The sequence below is a fragment of the Copadichromis virginalis genome, linkage group LG15 (assembly GCF_057382275.1).
Source record: "Copadichromis virginalis isolate Kocher_CV1m ecotype Utaka linkage group LG15, C_Virginalis_male_GT1.1, whole genome shotgun sequence".
NCBI lineage: Eukaryota > Metazoa > Chordata > Actinopteri > Cichliformes > Cichlidae > Copadichromis > Copadichromis virginalis.
The window spans coordinates 36,410,355-36,430,058 of record NC_140632.1 but is presented as its reverse complement, the minus strand read 5'-3'; the positions used below and the strand labels follow the sequence as shown (position 1 = coordinate 36,430,058).

The following is a 19,704-nucleotide window of genomic DNA, read 5'->3' as shown; positions in this document are numbered from 1 at the left end:
TTTGTGTTAGATATTTAACTTCTCAGTGAATGAAAGCACAAAGCATGCACAGCTAATTATAAACAAGCAGCATGTATAAAAGCTGACATTTAGTTTTTCACTGTCAAAATAATTGTAGATATTCAATGATTTACTATTCAATATAAAACATTTAAAATGATAATTTTATAAACAATAAAGCCAGTCGTGTATGGGGGTTTGTAATGTGTGGTGTGGTTCTAGAGCTGGCCACCAGGGGGACGAGGACATGCAGAGAGCTGATCTGGAAGTTTTAATTTTATTCTGGAGAGTCAGGCAGGCATGTGAGGCTGTGGAAGAGGGAGTGGGAGATAAAAAAGCATCTTTGTTATGCCTAATAAGTCGTTTTTATTAAAGTTACTCTATTATAACCTCAATAGCACTGATATTTTATCATTTTTAAATCTCACTAATATAAAATATTGTAACTGTGGCAAAATAAAATTCACTCACATATCACTTGGTTTTTTTATGTTCATTTTTATTTTAACTTGTACTACAAATGAATAACAAAAAAGCATGTTAGAGCATAATTTGAATGATACCTTTTTAACTAAATATGTTCTTTTTGTATTAAATTTTATGCTACAATGGCTTTAAATCACATTTGTCCGAATGAAATCACAATTATGTGTAGAAGGAGAAACTGTAAGTGTCATGTGACTACTGCTGCTTCTTTGTCATTGTGTGTAGTGTCAGTGTATTTATCATAGTACCTGGTTCAGTTTGTCAGTAATAGTTTTTAATAATTTTAATAATCTTTTGAGTTTTATTGCACAGTGTGATGAGCTATAGAAGGTTTTTAATAGTGCTTTTACTCTTAACAGCATTTATGCATAAAAAGAAATCTAGAAAACCAAAGTAATCTTTTAAAAGTCTAATACATCAGGCTTGTGTGGACTCAGAGAACTGTCTGAATATGTTAAACTAATACAACATTTCCTCAAAACTTGCAAAACGTGTCGTCCAAACATTTTTGAGCTAAAGAGATTAAACACACTTGTACTGAAAGTATATGTAACATACCTCTGTATCCAGATGAGTGCCTTCGGACATTTGGCCATTTTCTACTATCTCTGGTACACAAGGAATGGACATCTCAACTGAAGACATAAAGACACAAACAGACTCATTAAGTTAGGTCTGCCAACAGTGTTTCCCATTACTGAAAAGTAACTGAATACACATGTGCTTTAAGCAACTAAGTTTTATTTTTCTTTGCCTTTTATCTCACAAACTATCTGCAGGTATCAGTTACAATAAATGGCAAAACCTGAGCAAAATTATTAAAATAAACAACACAAAGTTGTTTTAGTGTTCATGTGAACCCTTAACAGAGTATGAATAATCCAGGGATTTCTTCCATCTACGTGGCCTGTAAGATGCACTTATCTCAACCAATTATAGAAGGAAACAAGACAGAAATACAAAGGATGGCCTAAAGGGACAGGATTACAAACTGGAGTCAATTAAAACAGAAAGAAAGAGAAAAATGGGTAGACAAGGCTAATGATACTATACTTACTAACTTCTGTCACTCATTCACTTAAATTTATGCATGAGGATATCAGATACATATGCATATGTATCTGATATCCTCATTTGGCCTTTATTACATGGGATGAGAGTGATGAGAAGATATAGTAACTGTTCAAGGACAGTTCACATGTTCACAATACCTGAATTCAATGGAGTATCAATAATTAACATGACACCTTGATATCACTATGGATCGAAAAGATTTGCAGTGCCATCCTTTGGGTGTAAAATGTGCTCCAGAATTTAGCTCCAGTCTCAAATCTTTACTAACCATATACTTATAACACTACAGTAACCATGAAACTAATAAAATGTAAATTATAAAAATGCAACAGCTCATCTAAATGTATTACTTTGAGGCAGAACAATAATTGGTTTGTTCTCTTTTTTTTTTTATTACAGATGTGTATTTTTGTGCTAATACTGCTAACAGCAATTTGAAGAATCAGTCACCCTATTCCAGATCAATTAGCCACTGTATTTTAATTTAGTCAAAAGTGACGTTAATTTACACTAGTAATTTAATTTAAATACAATATAAAATGCTGCATGGCTAGTTAATAGCTAGCTAATAATCTGCAAATTAATAAACACGCCTTAAATCAGAATCACGACTGGGTATCATGCTTGATTTCTTTTGATTAGCCTATAATAAAAATTAAATCTTTGTTAAATCTGCTAGGGAAACTGTCTGAAGCAGCACCAGCAGACATAGTAGACATTTTTTAATAAGTCAATCGTAGGATTTTTGCTACCTACTAATTATTTGTACATGTCATAGTGCAGAAACTCGACTTTTACATTTTTATGTCCCCGGCTATCTGACAATCTGTATGTTAAGCATTAAAGTTACACACAGATATATGGACACAATCTTGGTCGGTTTTATCATAGTCATGAACCCATCTGCCCTTTCTGTCTGTCTACCTGTCTGCCTTGCTCTTCTGGTTCAGGGCCTGTCATAACCGCTCTTCAACAGGCCCCCAGTGTCAGGATTAATCTCCCTGGTTGACTGCTGATCTGAAGGTGGAACGGCCACCATCCACCAACAGCAAAACTAATTTAACTGTGTCACTGCTTGACACTCCCGCCCACCATCCCCACTAACCCCAGACATGCACACACATTACAAAATATCTTCATCTGTCTCTGTCTCATCTACATGGTAGAGGGCAGGAGGGTGGGTGACTAGTCCGAAGGAGAAAGGTCAGAGCACTGAAGGAGTTCATCATTCTGAGGTGTCAGCACTGCTCTTTAGGAAAGCAGATGAAGGGGAGATGAGGGAGGAGAGCATGGGAGGCAGGGAGAAACAGAGAAAGAGGTTAAGGGGGGGTCTGTTTAACGTTTGTGTGGTTATTGGTTATCAGCCAAAGGTTTGTCATGGCCCAGAGACTTGGCTGGCAGCCACTGAGTGAAAATCACTCATGGTTTGCATTTAATAATCATGTCTTTTCTTTGATTGTAGCCTAATTATGACAAAAGTGCACACACTCTCACATCTTACCAGCTATGAGTAGTCATTTGGTGGTTAAAACAGACCAGGGGGTTTATAGAAGCAGCAGAAGCTGGTACTCAAACACACAGAAGCACACATTCAGCCATCCAGAAATGATCACACAATGCATCCTCTGCACTTGCTGGCGTCTGGCATGAGGTAAACAGCTTTCAATAGCATCAAACCCGGTGCAGTTTGTTTGGGACCATCTGTCCAGTCTATTGTGTTCCTCTGTTATGGCTCTTTGAAAGCCCATTGGAGAACAGCTGATGTTTGGGCTCTTACAAAGATCCCAGCCAGGCCCTCGGGATCCTGCTACACTGTGTACTGTCCATTTCTTTCCCTCCTATTTTGGCTGTGTTTTGCTTTATAAAGTAGCTTGCAGACTGACATGTAGCAATTTGCATGTTATAGCATCTCCGTTATCATTTCACCACAAACACAGGACAGGCTATGGAAGGGATCCAAATGTGACACTTATTAGCTGTGGTTTTGGATGCAGTAGATATAGAAGCTATAGATACAAAGTTATGTAATTAAATAAACAAATAAAATGTAAGTGCTATCTATTACTCTGTCATTAGGAAAAAATATTCAATCAAAATTCAGATCATAATCCAAATGTTGGTGATGTAAAAGGGTTGAATCCAACTATATACTTCCAGCTATAAAGTGATAAACACTACCGAGTCACAATATAACAGTTTTTAATTCTCTGTCTGACAAAAAGAAAAGCCACTGAGACAGATGTCAGGGTAACACCATAGTTTGATTTCAAGAAGAACCCACGGCAGTTTGTAATCTAAATTTAAAAGTTATTTTTTTATTGGTTGTCTTATATGCGTTTGTACGACTACAAACCAACCCACTGTATACTACATGACCAACCAGAGTTCAGACGATTGCTCCAACATGAATAACCATCTCTTTGAATGGCAATATTTGTCAGGAAACTGACTGATTCTACAATATTTAGCTGCTAAATCACAAAATTGGCTCTAACATTACATCAAGGTGTAAAGCTTAATTTCCAGCTGTGAAAATTATGTCAAGACTGAAATGCTCAAACCCTACAGGGCAGCGTCATCACTATTAGTATATAAAGATAGTTTATTCTTGCCCACATTGTTAGAGCAAACTCTATATTTGTGCATCCAGCAAGCTGAGTTGCTTTACATTTACCAATTATTATTTACTTATTAATTTTGTATTAGCTAGCAATTTCTGATCTACTACCAAGTGGTGTCATATCATCCCATCTGCAAGAATACCAGTATAATTTTTTTGTGTGAAAAAATGGTCTTATGCTATCAGTGATATAGCAATGCAATGCATTTATGTTTCCTAGTGCAAGCCCATACATGTCTAAGCCTCTTACCATGATTTAGTGCCTTAAACGGCATTTCAATAGTAAGGAAATGGTTTGGCAACTAGAGTCCACACCTCTGACAAAGCGCTGCAAAATATGCAAGAAAAGTGTTCTCACTAAAGTTGGAAATGCAACAAACACTTGAAGCAAAAATACACTGTTGACTACAGCCAAGGTATGAAGTCATACAATGAGAAGATATTAATAGCAGTTGATGTGCTGCCCACAAGTTACTGTAGTTGCTACCATACGATACGCAGATTAAATGATGGATAGAAATTATTGATGGGGTGGAAACGGTGGAAAAGCAGAGCTTTAAGCAAAATTTTAAGAAGCTCGGCCCAAGACACATCCCAAGTAACCAAGTGTTAAGCAGATGTCTTCTTTTTAATTAAACAAGAAAACCAAGGAAACGGTATGACTAGATGTATATATAAAGTGCTGTTAATGCTGTCATCCAACAAGCTGCACTCCCTGGTAAAATCTTCATTTTATATTTATCACTATCCCAAAAAACATAAGTATTGTGACATAATCTTGAGGCTATATCACCCACCCCTAACTATTCACTTACCTCTCAAATGTAACCTTCCTAACATTGCTGGTGATTATATAAATATAAAGATTCAACCAGGATAGCACAATTATGTAAGACGGTTGCTAAACTACAGTTATTATTATTACCAAGTTGCATTAAAGCTATTGTAAAAAAAAAAAAAAAATTACATTCCAAAAGACAGCTGTGAACCAGGGCCAGGTACAGGAAGCTTTCACTCCTTTCCACCCAGTATGCCCCTGGCCTTTCCAACTTTCAGTCAACTGCTGAAAAAAGCCAGATGCAGGCAGGATAATCACCATCTAATAAGAGGTTATATTGAAAGCAGGCTGTCGGTTACATATAACAAGCTTGGAAGATGAGTGCACACACATACACAAATATACATGGGCAGAAGAATGCATACGGACACAGAGTTGGGGCAGGTGTAATTATGGTGTACAATGACAAAGTTCAGAAAGAAGCAATCACACACACTCTGTACATATATGGACAAGCATGTCCATATAACAAAAGTAATAGTTTTGGTAGTTCAAAGTACAGTTGGCATATATTAAAAAGAATTAGCCTTGGTTCATGATTCTTAAACTAAAGTTACCTTCACCAGTTAATACTGGCTTCACAAGGGATATTTTCCAGAAACGAAATAGAGAGGTCTGAAGGCTTTCAACCATTAGGATCAAGTCTTCATACGTGGACTTGGAACCAATTTTGGAGAAGCAGGAGAAATGCAACCTTTAGGGATCTGGCCAGTAAGCAAAAAAGGACAAACAACATACATACCTTGGTTTTCAGCCGTTTCATCTATTGACATTTCTTAGGTTGTCCAAAAAGAAAAAAATGTGTCATTTGATAAATGTGTGGTACTATTATAACCCACGTGCTTGGAATTTTTTAGTTGAGTGACTTATTACCATGTTGAACATACAAGGCATGCATTTCTTCTTCTCTCCCAATTATAGTATGACGAAGCTCTTTTGGAAAATAAAAAAAAACAACCAAAAATCCCAAGCCTGCCAAATGACAGATGCTGTGTGGAATGTAAATAAAAAAAGACTGCAATGACTTGCAAGTCTCACAAATCCATATTTCATTAACAACAGGACACAGAAAACATATCAAATGTTTAAACTGATGCATTTTACAATTTAATGCAAAATGAATGAATGAATTTCATGGCAGCAACATGTCTCAGAACAGTTGGAATAGGGACAAAAGAAGGCTGTAAAAGGAAATGGCACTAAAAGAAAGCTCAGGTTAATCAGGTTAACTGGCAACAGGTCAGTAACATGACTAGTTATGAAAATAGTGTCTTGGACAGGTAGAGTCAATTCTGCAAAAAACACTGCATCTACAAATTGTGGAACAATCTCAGAAAAAATTAAGCTGGGAAGACTTTAAATATTTCATCTTCAGTAAATAATATCATCAAAAGATTCAAAAAATTTGAAGAAATCTCTGTGCGCAAAAGACAACGACAAAAATCCATGCTGGATGCCTGTGGTCTTCAGGTCCTCATCAAGCACTACGTTAAAAACAGGCATGACTCTGCCATGAAAATCACTGCATAGGCTCAGAAACACTTCCAGAAATCATTGACTGTGAGCAAGGTTTTCTGTGCCACCCAGAAATGCAGGTTAAAGCTCTTTCATGGAGAGAAGAAGTCATATACAGTATACTGCCAAAAGTATTTGCTCGCCTGACTTGAGTGACATAATCCTTAGGTTTTAATATGATGTCAGCCCACCATTGGCAGTTGTAATAGCTTCAGCTCTTCTGGGAAGGCTTTTCACAAAGTTCAGGACTGTGTTTATGGGAATTTTTGACCATTCTTCAAGAAACACATTTGTGAGGTCAGGCACTGATGTTGGATGAGAAGGCCTGGCTCGCAGTCCTCACTCAGTGTTCCATCAGGTTGAGGTCAAGGCTCTGGGCAGGCCAGTCAAGTTATTCCACACCAGACTCACTCATCCATGTCTATATGGACCTTGCTTTGTAAAGTGGTGCACAGTCATGTTGAAACAGGAAGGGACTATCCCCAAAATCTTCCCACAAAGCTGGGAGCATTAAATTGCCAAAAAAAACCCTGTTCAACCCTACTCCATAGTCCTCCCTCACCAAACTTTACAGTTAGCACAACGTAGTCTGAAAACTACCATGCAGCTGGTAACCACCAAACCCAGATGGGTTCATTGTATTGCAGGTGTGATTCCTCTCCAGAGAACACGTCTCCACTGTCTCTAGAGTCCAGTGGCAGCGTGCTTTACATCACTGCATGCAATGCTTTGCACTGTGCTTGGTGATGTAAGGCTCGGATGCATAAAGCTCTCTATGCCCTGTTCTTGAGCTATTTTGAAGGTGGCGACCTCCGTCTCAGGCAGAGCAGGTCCCTCGTGTGCCCCGACCTCCGGTTTCAGGCTGAGCAGGTGAGTGAGCTGGTGGTGGAAGTGGAGGTTGGCACCACTATAGAAGAGGCATGACGAACCTGACCATGTTTCAACACTTTTCAGCATTTTCCTTTTAGTTCCCGTTGTTGTCTTAACACACGCACGGACGCAGCTTTTCACTGGCATCCTGCACATGACAACAACAACAATTCAGAACCAGTTCACTCCAGGGAGGGGAGGCATGATGAGCTGATTGAGCTCAGGTGTATCAAGTTTCTGATGTTGACATGCAGGAAGAGTAAATCAGCTGCAGAATTAGAATAACTGATTACAAACTTCAGTTATTCCTTTCACAGTTGTTTCAAAAGAGCTGACTCTGCATCTTCAAAGTGCCAACTTTTCTGGTACATTTTCCCGTCCCAGTGCAGACTGGGCACAAATCTCAACCCAACTCTAAACACACAAATAAAACATGTGAGCCCTCCTTAGCCCTCTTTAGAAACATCTATAGTCATACTTCCATCCTTTCAAACATGAATGCACACAACAGAACCGTTCGTCCCGATGGACACATCTCTCGCGTGCTGTTACACAGCACACCCAGTGTCCTGCTCTTACACCATCAGCAGCATCAAAAGAAGAATCTATATCCTCCCTTCTGCCTTTTTTTTTCATTTGAGTGACTATGAGCAGCAGTAGCACCAGCTGCAGCCTCTCTCCCTACTCGTGCTCAGCCAGGGTAAGGCAATAGGTTTAGCAGGCGAGGAGGCGAGGCAGATTTATGGCGGTGGATGTGACCTCTGGGGCCGTAACACGGTGATGGGTGAGTGGCTCTCAACGGTAAGCTACTGGCACTTGACAAAGTGCCCGAAGCAGAATGAATTTACTTCTCTTTTCCTCAATCATCAAGCAGCCACTGCCCTGACCCCCATCCTGAATGCTATAACAAGATCTCCCATCTCACAAGGGCCTGAAAAATTTACTGTCACATCTACTTTTCAATGAGCTCAAGTGAGCACTTCTTTCACCTTCAGCGGAGCAGGTGCCGGTGTAGAGGAGGGCTAACCTGTGTGTTTTATGTAGTGTGTGTGCGTGTGTATATATGTGTGAGCGTGTGTGTGTCAGCGAAGCAAACAAACATGCATGAAGAAATTTGTGGATACACATGTCCACACATTTGCTCCCTCAATTCACCTCTAACTTATCCAAAGTTACTCTCTTGTGCATCTCAAACAATAGTATCTAAAAGTACCAAGTAACAAAGAAAGAAAGAAACAAAGACACACAAGGATATACAAATCTTTAATGGCTGCACACACAAGAGAACTAGTATCCCTACACACACAAGCACAGAATAAGGTTGCCAGACAGGGACACAAAGGGCACTGCTATACGGGTGTCAGTAGACACCTCTACCATTTATATTAGAAGTCAATCTACCTTATCACATCTCTTATACACACACAAGCACACACCGCAGGCATTATGAAGAGTATGTGTTTGCCAGTTTTCATCAGCTTGATGGCAGTACAGTTGGACTTAATGACCCTGATATCTTTTTTATATGCAGTCGATAAATCTTGGTGCACACACTTAAATTTCACCTTTCTTGCACTATACTGTAGTCACTGAGGTGAAATCACAGAGAATGTGACAGCGCTAAAGGCAGACCAAAGCAAAGATTATAATAATAGTGCGGGTACGTCAGGAGCTTCATTACATCAGGTATAAATAACATGCATTGCTTTTTTGTTCTAATTTCATCTGGTTAACAGTCAAATTTATCAATAGATAAATAACCATACACACAAAACTAGGACACACAAAAGAAAAGAAGAGCAGAAAAAAGGGTTCACCCTACAAGGGTGCTAAAAAAAATATAGGACAACTAAAGAGCAGGTGCAATGCAAGGAAGAAATAAACTCTATATGTCTTTGTATTTATACAAACTTTGCACAAACTTAATAGAACTAAATTTCGGTTATTAATGGGAACATTTTCAAGTCTCTGTAAAGGATAAAAATAGGCCAAATGGCTCTTATCAGTCGGTCTTTGCTGTAGACTTAATCTCAAACTGATGGTGACACCATTGGTCTTTGCTCCAAATCATTTTCATGTCCTTCTTTACAGATTTAATTTCCATTCAATGATGAATTCCCAAACAGAAGAGGTGACGTAAGGGCAGATTAAAGATCAGAGCAGCTAGGTTCCAGTTCACAGAAGTGTAAGATTTAAATGGTTACAAACTGGTTTGAATGGCAAACTGTCGATGGATATAACTGTTACCACACCAATCCATAAACAGTGTATTAGACCAAAAAAAAGGGTTATGCCTGTGGTTAATTTTCTCAAATGTAGTCTTTAAAATGTCATAACTAATTCAGTCACTTTTCTTTTATGAGCCCACTCTCACCCACTGGGATAATGTTATCATGATGAGCCAATAAAAATCAATGATTAAACATGTGTAATTTTCCAGAGACAATGTATTAAAATTTATTGTCTCTCTCTCCCTCTCTCTCTCGCACCCTCTGGAGCAGCAGACACTCTGAGGCTTACAACTGAAAATAAAGGACAGCATTAAAAGCTATTCGGTAAGCCACTGTAAAATTGATCCAGCTATAAAAGCTGCTACGTCCTTGCCTCCCTCTGCTGTCCAGCTGCTCCAAACCCAAAGATGGCAGCATGATTGTGGAGGAGAGAAGTTGGATGAAGGACCACAGAAAAGAAAGACACAAAACTGAGACACAGAAATTTTTTTTAAAGGTGCAGAAAGCTATAAAAGGAGATAAGATGTACGTAAAACAACTATATATATATATATATATATATGTCTATAATCTATAGTCTATAATCTATTATATGATGATGTGATTTATTTGCTGATTGAGTTAAACAGCATAACTGGCTAGTCGCTATGTTTAACACAGCAAGGCATACAGTACACTTCCCTACAGTTTTTACACATTTCCAGTCTTCTTTTTGTCGCTTTTTATTGCTTTTGTGTAAAAGCTAAACCAAACAAAGAAACTGTAATGCACTAGGTCAGCACCTTTATTTAGCTGCCCTGAAAATTTGATCCTCTACAGTTCAAATTCAGCTGTTTTAAAAACTTTTCTTGTACTATGCGTATTATTTATTTTTTCTATTTTAATTTGTCTAATGTATTTCTGCTTCACTTTTTCTTCCTGTCCCTTGTGCTGCTATAACCAGTGAATTTCCCCTGTGTGGGATTGAATAAAGTCTGTGTGTATGCCTCCTGTAGGTCAGTAGAAAGATTGCAGGTTTAGGGCACACTAGAACTGGCATGTCATTGACTTAGTCCATGTCTAATATAATTAGTATGTAATTAGTACAGCAAGTATGTCAGCATATCTATCATGTGGCTACACTTGAAAATGATTTTACAGGGTTAGGTTTAGTCTGTTAAATGTTATTTTTGTGTGTCGCAACAATGACCAAGTTCACAAGATCACTGCAAAACTAGAAGTAAAGAAGTAAAAGGATGAAGTGCAACTCTATATAGACACTTTCATGTCATCTTCTTGACTTTCCAATCCAAAAGCATTTCACGGCACTGCAAAAGCAAGACATGCTCATACTACCAGCTAGTTAAGAAGAACATGGTCTAAAAATTGTGCAATGCTCAACAATAACCCCGGGGACCTGTCGTTTGAGAATCAGTATAAATGGTATGCTACTGGGCCTTTCTATTGTAGCTCTAAAATGAGAAGAAATGAGACAAAATTCCACTAGCTACGAGTGTTGCTGTTGGCTCAATCAGTGGCAGTGGCTCGGCAAACTGCGTTTTTCTTTTAACTTTCAATTCTCCTAAGCATCCGTGCTTCACAGCCCCTAGGGCTATTGCCTTTCTCAATCTGTCCCTGGAGAGGCAGGAGTTATGGTCCCTGTCGATTGAGGAGAAAGGGATGTTATTCCCCTGTCACCTCCTGGTCTCGCCGCCATCCTCCCTGCCCTGATCTACGGCCTAACCTCCCCACCCCCACCTCCTTACTGCCTTCCTCTCTCCCTTTTCCCCACTTTGCTTTGTCGTAAGCTAGCAGCTATGTCGTTGCCATTGGCGGTTTAGATTGGGATGATGGAAAAATGTTCTGAGGGAGGTGGCGAAGGAGCACGATGGAAGTAGTGGTAAATGCTTTAGCACTATGCTAAGATACTTTCAGAAAAGATTGGTTTGTGTGATGTGTAATGTGTGTAAACATACATTAAAATGTGCATGTAAAAAGAGAAAGTATGGAAATCCATTCACCCATCGATTTTCTCAACTATGTTTGCAATTCAGGGACCCAGCTGACTTTGGGTGAGAGGCAGAATATACCCTGGATAGGTCACTAGGTTGATTTTGCATAGAAGAAACTACATATTGTGGCTCTGCTTTATGAAATACACACTTACTAGAGCACAGTGTACCCTCTTTGCTGGGAGGGGGTAGAGGTAACCTACAAAACAGCCTGACCCAGGGGAGGTGACCTACGCCTGGCCAAATGCAGGACCTTGAATGACACCCTTGATAGTGGAGCAGTGACAGGGTTAAACATAAAGGGCATTTAGCTGACGATTAAATGTGGCGGGTGCTGACTCTATGTCACGGGAATCCCTGAAGATTTGGTTTCATGTTGGAAAGCTGATTGCCACTGAATTAAATAAATCTAATATTTTTTTCAGGTGTCTCGGTTTGATTGATCTCATTTAGGTTTAATTGAACTATTATACTCTTTGACATCATAAACTAAAATATAATATTACACATTTACACATCGTGGGATTGCTGAGCAGCCAAAGATGTGAAAATGCTTTCAGGGGATTCAACAGCAAAAGAGTTACACGTGACTCATTCCTAACAACTAAAGCATCTGCATGCAGCAATCCTTCAAGACATAAAGATTTGGCTGTGTTGAAATTCGACTGGACAAGTTTGCATGGGTGTTTCAGTGTGCGCGATATGAGTTTAATTTGTGGTTTGGAAAAAGTTTCCAGCGAAACGTCTTTGTAGTTTAGTGTACTCGAAAGAGGCAATAAAACCCAACAAACTGCTGGCCCAGTGAACATCAGTGCAGCTGACACAAGACCAACAGAGGACTTCAAGAACTCAAACCCATTTCCATACTGACCAGTGTTCCTTTTTTGAACTATTATGCACCTTAAGCAAATCTTAGGTTTGTGAGGGTCTCTCTGGGTGAAGGAATAAATAAATAAGCAGATAAATAGATGAATAACCCAGAGGAATGGGAGCCGGTGCAGCTTGGCCATCCATCATATATCCTATTACCCCACACTCAGCGGCTCCTGCAGTATGTATAATGTAGTCAACCTCCATAAGCAGATACAAATTCAACTCTTTTCCTCCTCAATTTGTTATATCTGACAACGCCACAGCTTGTGCCGTGTTGTTTCTTTGAATTATGAATAGATTCTCTCCACCAGACTTTCGCCTGCGCATGATAGCGTGGATTTGTTATGCAGAACAGCTGTGGAAAACAAATTTGTAAAGCTTGGAACGCTCGGTAGCGGTTGGGCAAATATGCATAAACAGTTGCGCTTAAAGCCACTTAAGAACAACCAAATGGGTTCAATATTTCATCTCGGGGTTTCTCTTATTGGGTGTGATAAATAACAAAATGTCAGGATGTAATACAAGTTCAGGAAATGCAGTTGTTTAAGTGTTTCAAATGGCCTAAGAATTTCTAAGAGATTTTTTACATAGAAAAGCGACACCACGGAAGCGGAGCAGGTCACACAGAGGCGGAGCAGAAGAAAGATGAATGCCAGTTAACAAATCAGATGCAAGAGCATGAGTGAGAGAAACCGAGTTGGAGAGAGGAAGAGGAATGTAAATACATGGCAAACTGACCGCTGGCTGTTTGTTTGGGTATTTACACTGCGAGGCTACAATCAACTCCTCAAAGCTTAAGCCCACATGACAGGACACATTTCAGGGCCACACATGCTCTAAACATCCAAACCAACGAGCCAAGTCTCAGTTTGCACAAACACACGTGCACGCACAAGCACACACCAAACCCCAAAGACTTATCCAGTTATTCATCTATCACTTCCAAATCTCTTCAAAACTGATACAAGGGAAATACACTTTAATTCATGCACACAGAGAGAGGAAGGGAAGGTAACTTGTGAGGAAGTGATTTTTTGGGGGGGGACTTGGCTGAACTTTTGAGCCCTGTTTGGTTAAAGCAGATGTAGAATTAGCACACATCACTTTGCATCAGCGAGACGTTGAACACAAGCTGCCGTTCAGAGGCCAAATACCTCTCTGTCACAGAGACACATGCATGCACACCTCTCCTCCAGGATCTGTGATTTGGTTGTGGCAATTATCAATTTGATATCAATGGATTCTTCTTCTTCTTCCTGAAGTAGATTTGGTGTCCCCAAAGAAAAACTAAGTCAAAACAGGGACACCAGACACACACTTGAGCTATTTAAGTTTGTCTTATAAGTGGAAAAATAAACAGTAATTACAAACGGCCTGTATGCAAGGTGCAAGGATATCATAACTTGACATTATGAAAAGCTGTAATCGCATTTCAATTCATTTTACACACTCTGCAATCAAGGAAATTTTAATCGTAATTCATTTTGACAGATTTACATATGCACATCTAACTAAAACAAAAGACGTGCAGAAATAAAAGGGTCAAACAGGTGTTCATCACTAGCAGCTTAGATATTGTTTAGTTGAGCTGTGTCGGATTTAACATTTGTAAATGTTAAATCAGCTTCCATATATTTAAACTGCTGTTCATAATCTAATGATACAGCTACTAATGTTAACATTGTTGTTTAACAACAAGTGAATTAGGGTTTTATTTGTGAAATTATCATGACATTGGCAGTCATTGGCCTATAGACGTGGTCATGCAAAACCAGAAAGCGATACTACAGCAATCACCCACATGAAATTGAAACATGCTGTCATTCCACAAGGGAATATTTCAATTTTTTTGTGCATTTCTGGAGCAGGGGATCCTGTTGCATGTCAATGAACTGGGCTAAACATGCATGACAAGTGATGGTGTCCGGGTGGAGGGATGTAAGGGGGAGACAACCCTCTGGTAATGTCTGTGTGATCTGTGTGTAATCTGCAGAAGATGCATGCAATATACCGCCACACCACTTTCTATTAACAAGGCCCCTAATTGCAAGATATACTGAGAAACACATGTTCTAAAAAGAGGAAGAGAAATGGGTGTCAGATGTCAGCAATGTGCAGGCATATGGTTCCTACAAGTAAGGTTACTCAAACTGGAAACAACATCAGAAATATGGTTTACTATTATAAATTTATAAGACTGCACAACACTTCACAACACCTTTTCTTCATTATAGTCACCTGGAAAGCAAAAGAATTTAGGGCAGGTGACCCATCAGTTTCTCTTTGTTTATAACTGAGCCTGTAGGTTTTAAATTAAAATTACATCAGACCTTTAGTAAAATCTATAAAGTGCACAACTAGAACTGCAATAAAAATACATTGAGAAATTATTAGATATAAACTGGACACAAAAAAGAGTGACAAAGCCATAGAAAGCTCTATAATACAGTCCACTGAAGCAAAGGAGACCCAACAGAAAAGCTAAATAAACTCTTCCTTCCTTCCTTCATCACGCGCATGTCCTTCTTCGTGGCAAATACTTGCTTTACTTTCCGATTTCTCACTGAATATCACTCCTTAACATAACTCACTGTCTGCTTTGAATATTTGTCCCAATCATGCAGAAATTTACACCCACTCAGAAACAATTACTACTTGACCGTATATACACTCAACAAAAATATAAATGCAACACCTTTGTTACTGCTCCCATTCCCCATGGGATGGACGTAGAGACCTAAAATTCATTCCAGATACACAATATAACCATCCCTTCCAAACAGTGGTCACAAATCAGTCCAAATGTGTGGTAGTGGGCACATCTGCCATATTGAGATAATCCATCCCACCTCACAGGTGTGCCACATCAGGATGCTGATCTGACATTATGAGTAGTGCACAGGTGTACCTCAGACTGCCCACAACAAAAGGCCACCCTGGAATGTGCAGTTTTTTGCGCTATTGGGGGTCTGGGGACCCAGAACCGGTCAGTATCTGGTGTGACCACCATTTGCCTCATGCAGTGCAACACATCGTCGCATGGAGTCTATCAGATTGTCAATTGTGGCCTGTGGAATGTTGGTCCACTCCACTTCAATGGCTGTGCGAGGTTGTTGGATATTCGTGGGAACTGGTACACGCTGTCGTATACGCCGGTCAAGCACATCCCGAACATGCTCAATGGGTGACATGTCCGGTGAGTATGCTGGCCATGCAAGAACTGGGACATTCTCAGCTGCCGTCTGCCCTGAACAATGTGAACCATGATTCATCCGTGAAGCGCACACCTCTCCAACGTGCCAGACGCCATCGAATGTGAGCATTTGCCCACACAAGTCTGTTACGGCGATGAGCTGGAGTCAGGTCAAGACCCCGATGAGGACGACGGGCATGCAGTTGAGCGTCCCTGAGACGGTTTCTGACAGTTTGTGCAGAAATTGTTTGGTTGTGCAAACCAATTGTTCCAGCAGCTGTCTGGGTGGCTGGTCTCAGACGATCTTGGAGGTGAACCTGCTGGATGTGGAGGTCCTGGGCTGGTGTGGATACACGAGGTCTGCGGTTGTGAGGCCGGTTGGATGTGCTGCCATATTCTCTGAAACACCTGTGGAGACGGCTTATGGTTGAGAAATGAACATTCAATGCACGGGTGACAGATCTGGTTGACATTCCTGCTGTCAGCATGCCAATTGCACGCTCCCTCATTGCTTGTGGCATCTGTGGCATTTTGCTGTGAGACAAAACTGCACATTCCAGGGTGGCCTTTTGTTGTGGGCAGTCTGAGGTACACCTGTGCACTACTCATGATGTCAGATCAGCATCCTGATGTGGCACACCTGTGAGGTGGGATGGATTATCTCAATATGGCAGATGTCCCCACTACCACACATTTGGACTGATTTGTGACCACTGTTTGGGAGGGATGGTTATATTGTGTATCTGGAATGAATTTTAGGTCTCTACGTCCATCCCATGGGGAATGGGAGCAAAAACAAAAGTGTTGCATTTTTATTTTTGTTCAGTATATGTAAGATACCAGTATCACTCAGCAGATCCAATGGTTATTGTTAGAAAAAAGAACATTATCTGTTTGTTATTTGTACTTTAATGGAATACATAATCATTGAAAAGTTGTTACTTTGTCATTTTGTGAATTTATTACTGATTCAATCAAGCATTAGAAATGCCTGCTTGTCACTCTGAGAAATGGATCAACTACTATATTAGTGTTTTCACAGCATCACACACTCTGTGTTAGAACAGTAATAATAGAAGTTACAGCAAGAAAATAATAGCAATGTAGTGGTGTATGAGTTCTTGGCCAACAACCCAAGTCCCAATAAATCACATGCAGGTGATTGCATTTGCAGTGGACTTCATAGCACAGCAGCAAATTGGAAGAGCACCAAATGGTCTAAGTAATAATATCTGACACTCCATTATTTCTACAGTTGTGTTACATCAAAAACATTATTTTTTCCTGCTCAGTTTAATTTGTCTTGGTGCATGGCAGGTTCAGTCATGTAACTGTGGCATATAGACTGTATATACTGTGCCCCATATGAATAAGAGACGCGGCAATACTGCTGAGGATCATGTAGATCAGCTGCAAAGGAAATGCTATAAATCACAGTTTGAGAGGTGCACAGAACAGCAACAAGGAGCAATAACTCACAGCATATGTACTTTTCAAATGTGAATATCATTATTGTAAGTGTCATAAACTCTTACCCACATAATATTTATCTACTCAAGACCTAGATTGTAATATGATGCTCGATTGTCCTACGTCCTCTAACGACACATGGTTAGCGACAAAAGGACTAATTCGCTGATGGACATTTTCTAATACAGATCATAAATCATGAGGCTAACAATTAACAATAAGTAAATAAAGGTGAAAGATTCTTTCCTATTTTTAGGTCAGCAATCAAATTTGACACAATTTTGCATTTTTTGCCAATAAAACTTGTGAACAAAACCAGTTTCCTTTAATTCACTTCTTTCTACTAAAGCAAACATTTAGATGTCACTGGATTAAAGAAAATCATAAGGAGCCTCTTCAAGTAAATCAACAAGGCATTGTTTACTTATTCTAAATATATCTGTACAGACTTATATTCTACTACTATCCTAATAATATGAGAATCCATTAGGATACAGGTTATATAAAGAGTGTACTCTATTCCAGGGGTCAGCAACCATTGGCACGCTAAGGGTTAACTGATGGCACGAGCCCGACACGCAGTGAATTAATCTGAGAAGGTGCATTAAAAAATAAATGGCCGGGCTAGCGGTACACATCGCAAATTAGCTCGCATACACACATTAGTTGTGCAGCTTCTTAATGACAGTATCTTAGCTAACAACCCCAACTACCAGATTCAACTTGTAATTGGCTAAAAATAACTTAGCCTACCGGTGGGAGGGATGTTGCTAGCTGGCAGTTTTTTCAAGCAATGTTGAAATTTCCACATTCTGACACTTCAAATGCATCATGAGCTGTCCGCTCAACGCAGCATCAGCACCGCGGAAATACACGGATACATCCGTAGACTTGAGGCAGAATTCACAGTGCGTTTTCGGGACTTTCAGGTGTATGGACCAATGTTTTTAATTTTCTGATCAAACCAGAACCAGTTTTAATGAGCAGTCTGGGTTTGTCTCGCATTAACTGGCTGGACACAGAGGACATCGAAATGCAGTTGATTGAACTGAAAAGCTCGAGTCTGTGGGGGTCAAAGTTTGCAGCTGGAATCCATAGCTGTGCGTGTTCATGGAGCTGCATTTTCACCTGCTGGACATCACTACCTGTAAAGTTTAACTGTCTTCAGAACATTGCAGAAGCCTTATTGACATTTGGCTCAGAACTGTGTGAGCAGATTTTCTCTCAGACGAAGGGCGTCCTCAGGTAACCGTCTGAAGGCTGGACACTCAGAGACCTGTGTCTCTGAGTGGGAGACCAGAGATCACATTAACATGTGTATCTCTGTATCAACAAACATGCCATATTGGCCCAGTTTATTTTTCTTATCATTGTTGTGAGGAGACCATAAATAGCATTTGTATTTTCTGTTGTACAGTTCATTTGCTGTTATGGAGTTCTTGTTATGGATAAAAAGTGTCTTTTTTGTGTGTTTCAAATATAGCTTATAACTATTTCCTGATAGCTGCCAACATCTGCGAAGAAAAATAATTCTATAAAGTTGTTCTATATAGTGTGTAACTGTTAGTATAGAGCGTTATTAAATTTATTGCTAATGCAATCATATGGCACATTGACTTCTGACGAGATTTTAGATGGCACTCATCATCAGAAAGGTTACCGACCTCTGCTCTATTCTAAATGGAAAAATCTGCCTAATTCAGATATTTCCAATGCACAAAATGACCCCAGTTGATACATTTTGGTTGGGGAAGGGGCCTTGACTGACAACTCAAAGGTACTGGCCTTTTCATGAGTCCTTGGGTGGGTCACTGGAAGGTGCCCCATCCGCAGACTCCACTGTCATGTTCACGTACTACATGGGAAATAACAGTGCAAAGCCCTTCTGTTATTAGGCTTTTGTCCCATGAAAGTTTGCCGATAATACAATGCTCGGTCCTGGCAACAGGATAATCTGGACTACAGTTCAATAAATAATTTTGTAATTGTATCATCAGTTCTACAGTTTTATGTCTTGGATATTCAGCTGAAGCGAAGAGCTTCCACTGATCACCACCTGGTGGTGAGTTGGATCAGGTGGCGGGGAACGATGCTGTACAGGCCTGGTGTATAGTGCAGGTGCACTGGGAGCATCTTGCAGAGGACCTAGTCTGGAAGGTGCCTGGAGGATCTTAAGAATCATATGGCTCCAGCAAAGTCTAAAAGTCTAGAGATGAGGGGGGTGGCTCACCCATTACTGTGGCTGAGGTCAATGAGATAGTTAAAAAAAATCTGGTGGCTGAGTCATTGGGGTGGATGAGATTTGACCTGAGTCCCTTAAGGCTCTGGATTTTGTGGGGCTGACACAAATTTACAAGAGAGACCTGTTTCAGAAAGCATAATAAAAAATGATAGTTGATTTTTGAATATAAAAAAACCTATAATCTGTCTGAACTGTCTGAAATGTTCCACTTTATATCTAATAAATATAGAATATATGAAAGTTTACTTTTCAGAATTAAATTATTACAAATTTAAACTTTTTTATTTGGGCATAAGTAGAA

General features: G+C 39.7%; 1 protein-coding gene across 1 annotated transcript in view; it reads right to left on the bottom strand.

Moving 5' to 3' along the window:
• Window positions 1-19,704, bottom strand: part of LOC146692911 (adhesion G protein-coupled receptor D2) — a 95,259-nt gene that overhangs the window by 18,625 nt on the left and 56,930 nt on the right. Inside the window, exon 22 of the mRNA XM_085433516.1 lies at window positions 1,045-1,121. Coding sequence (XP_085289642.1) covers window positions 1,045-1,121 — 77 coding nt within the window. The remainder of the gene's footprint in view (window positions 1-1,044; window positions 1,122-19,704) is intronic.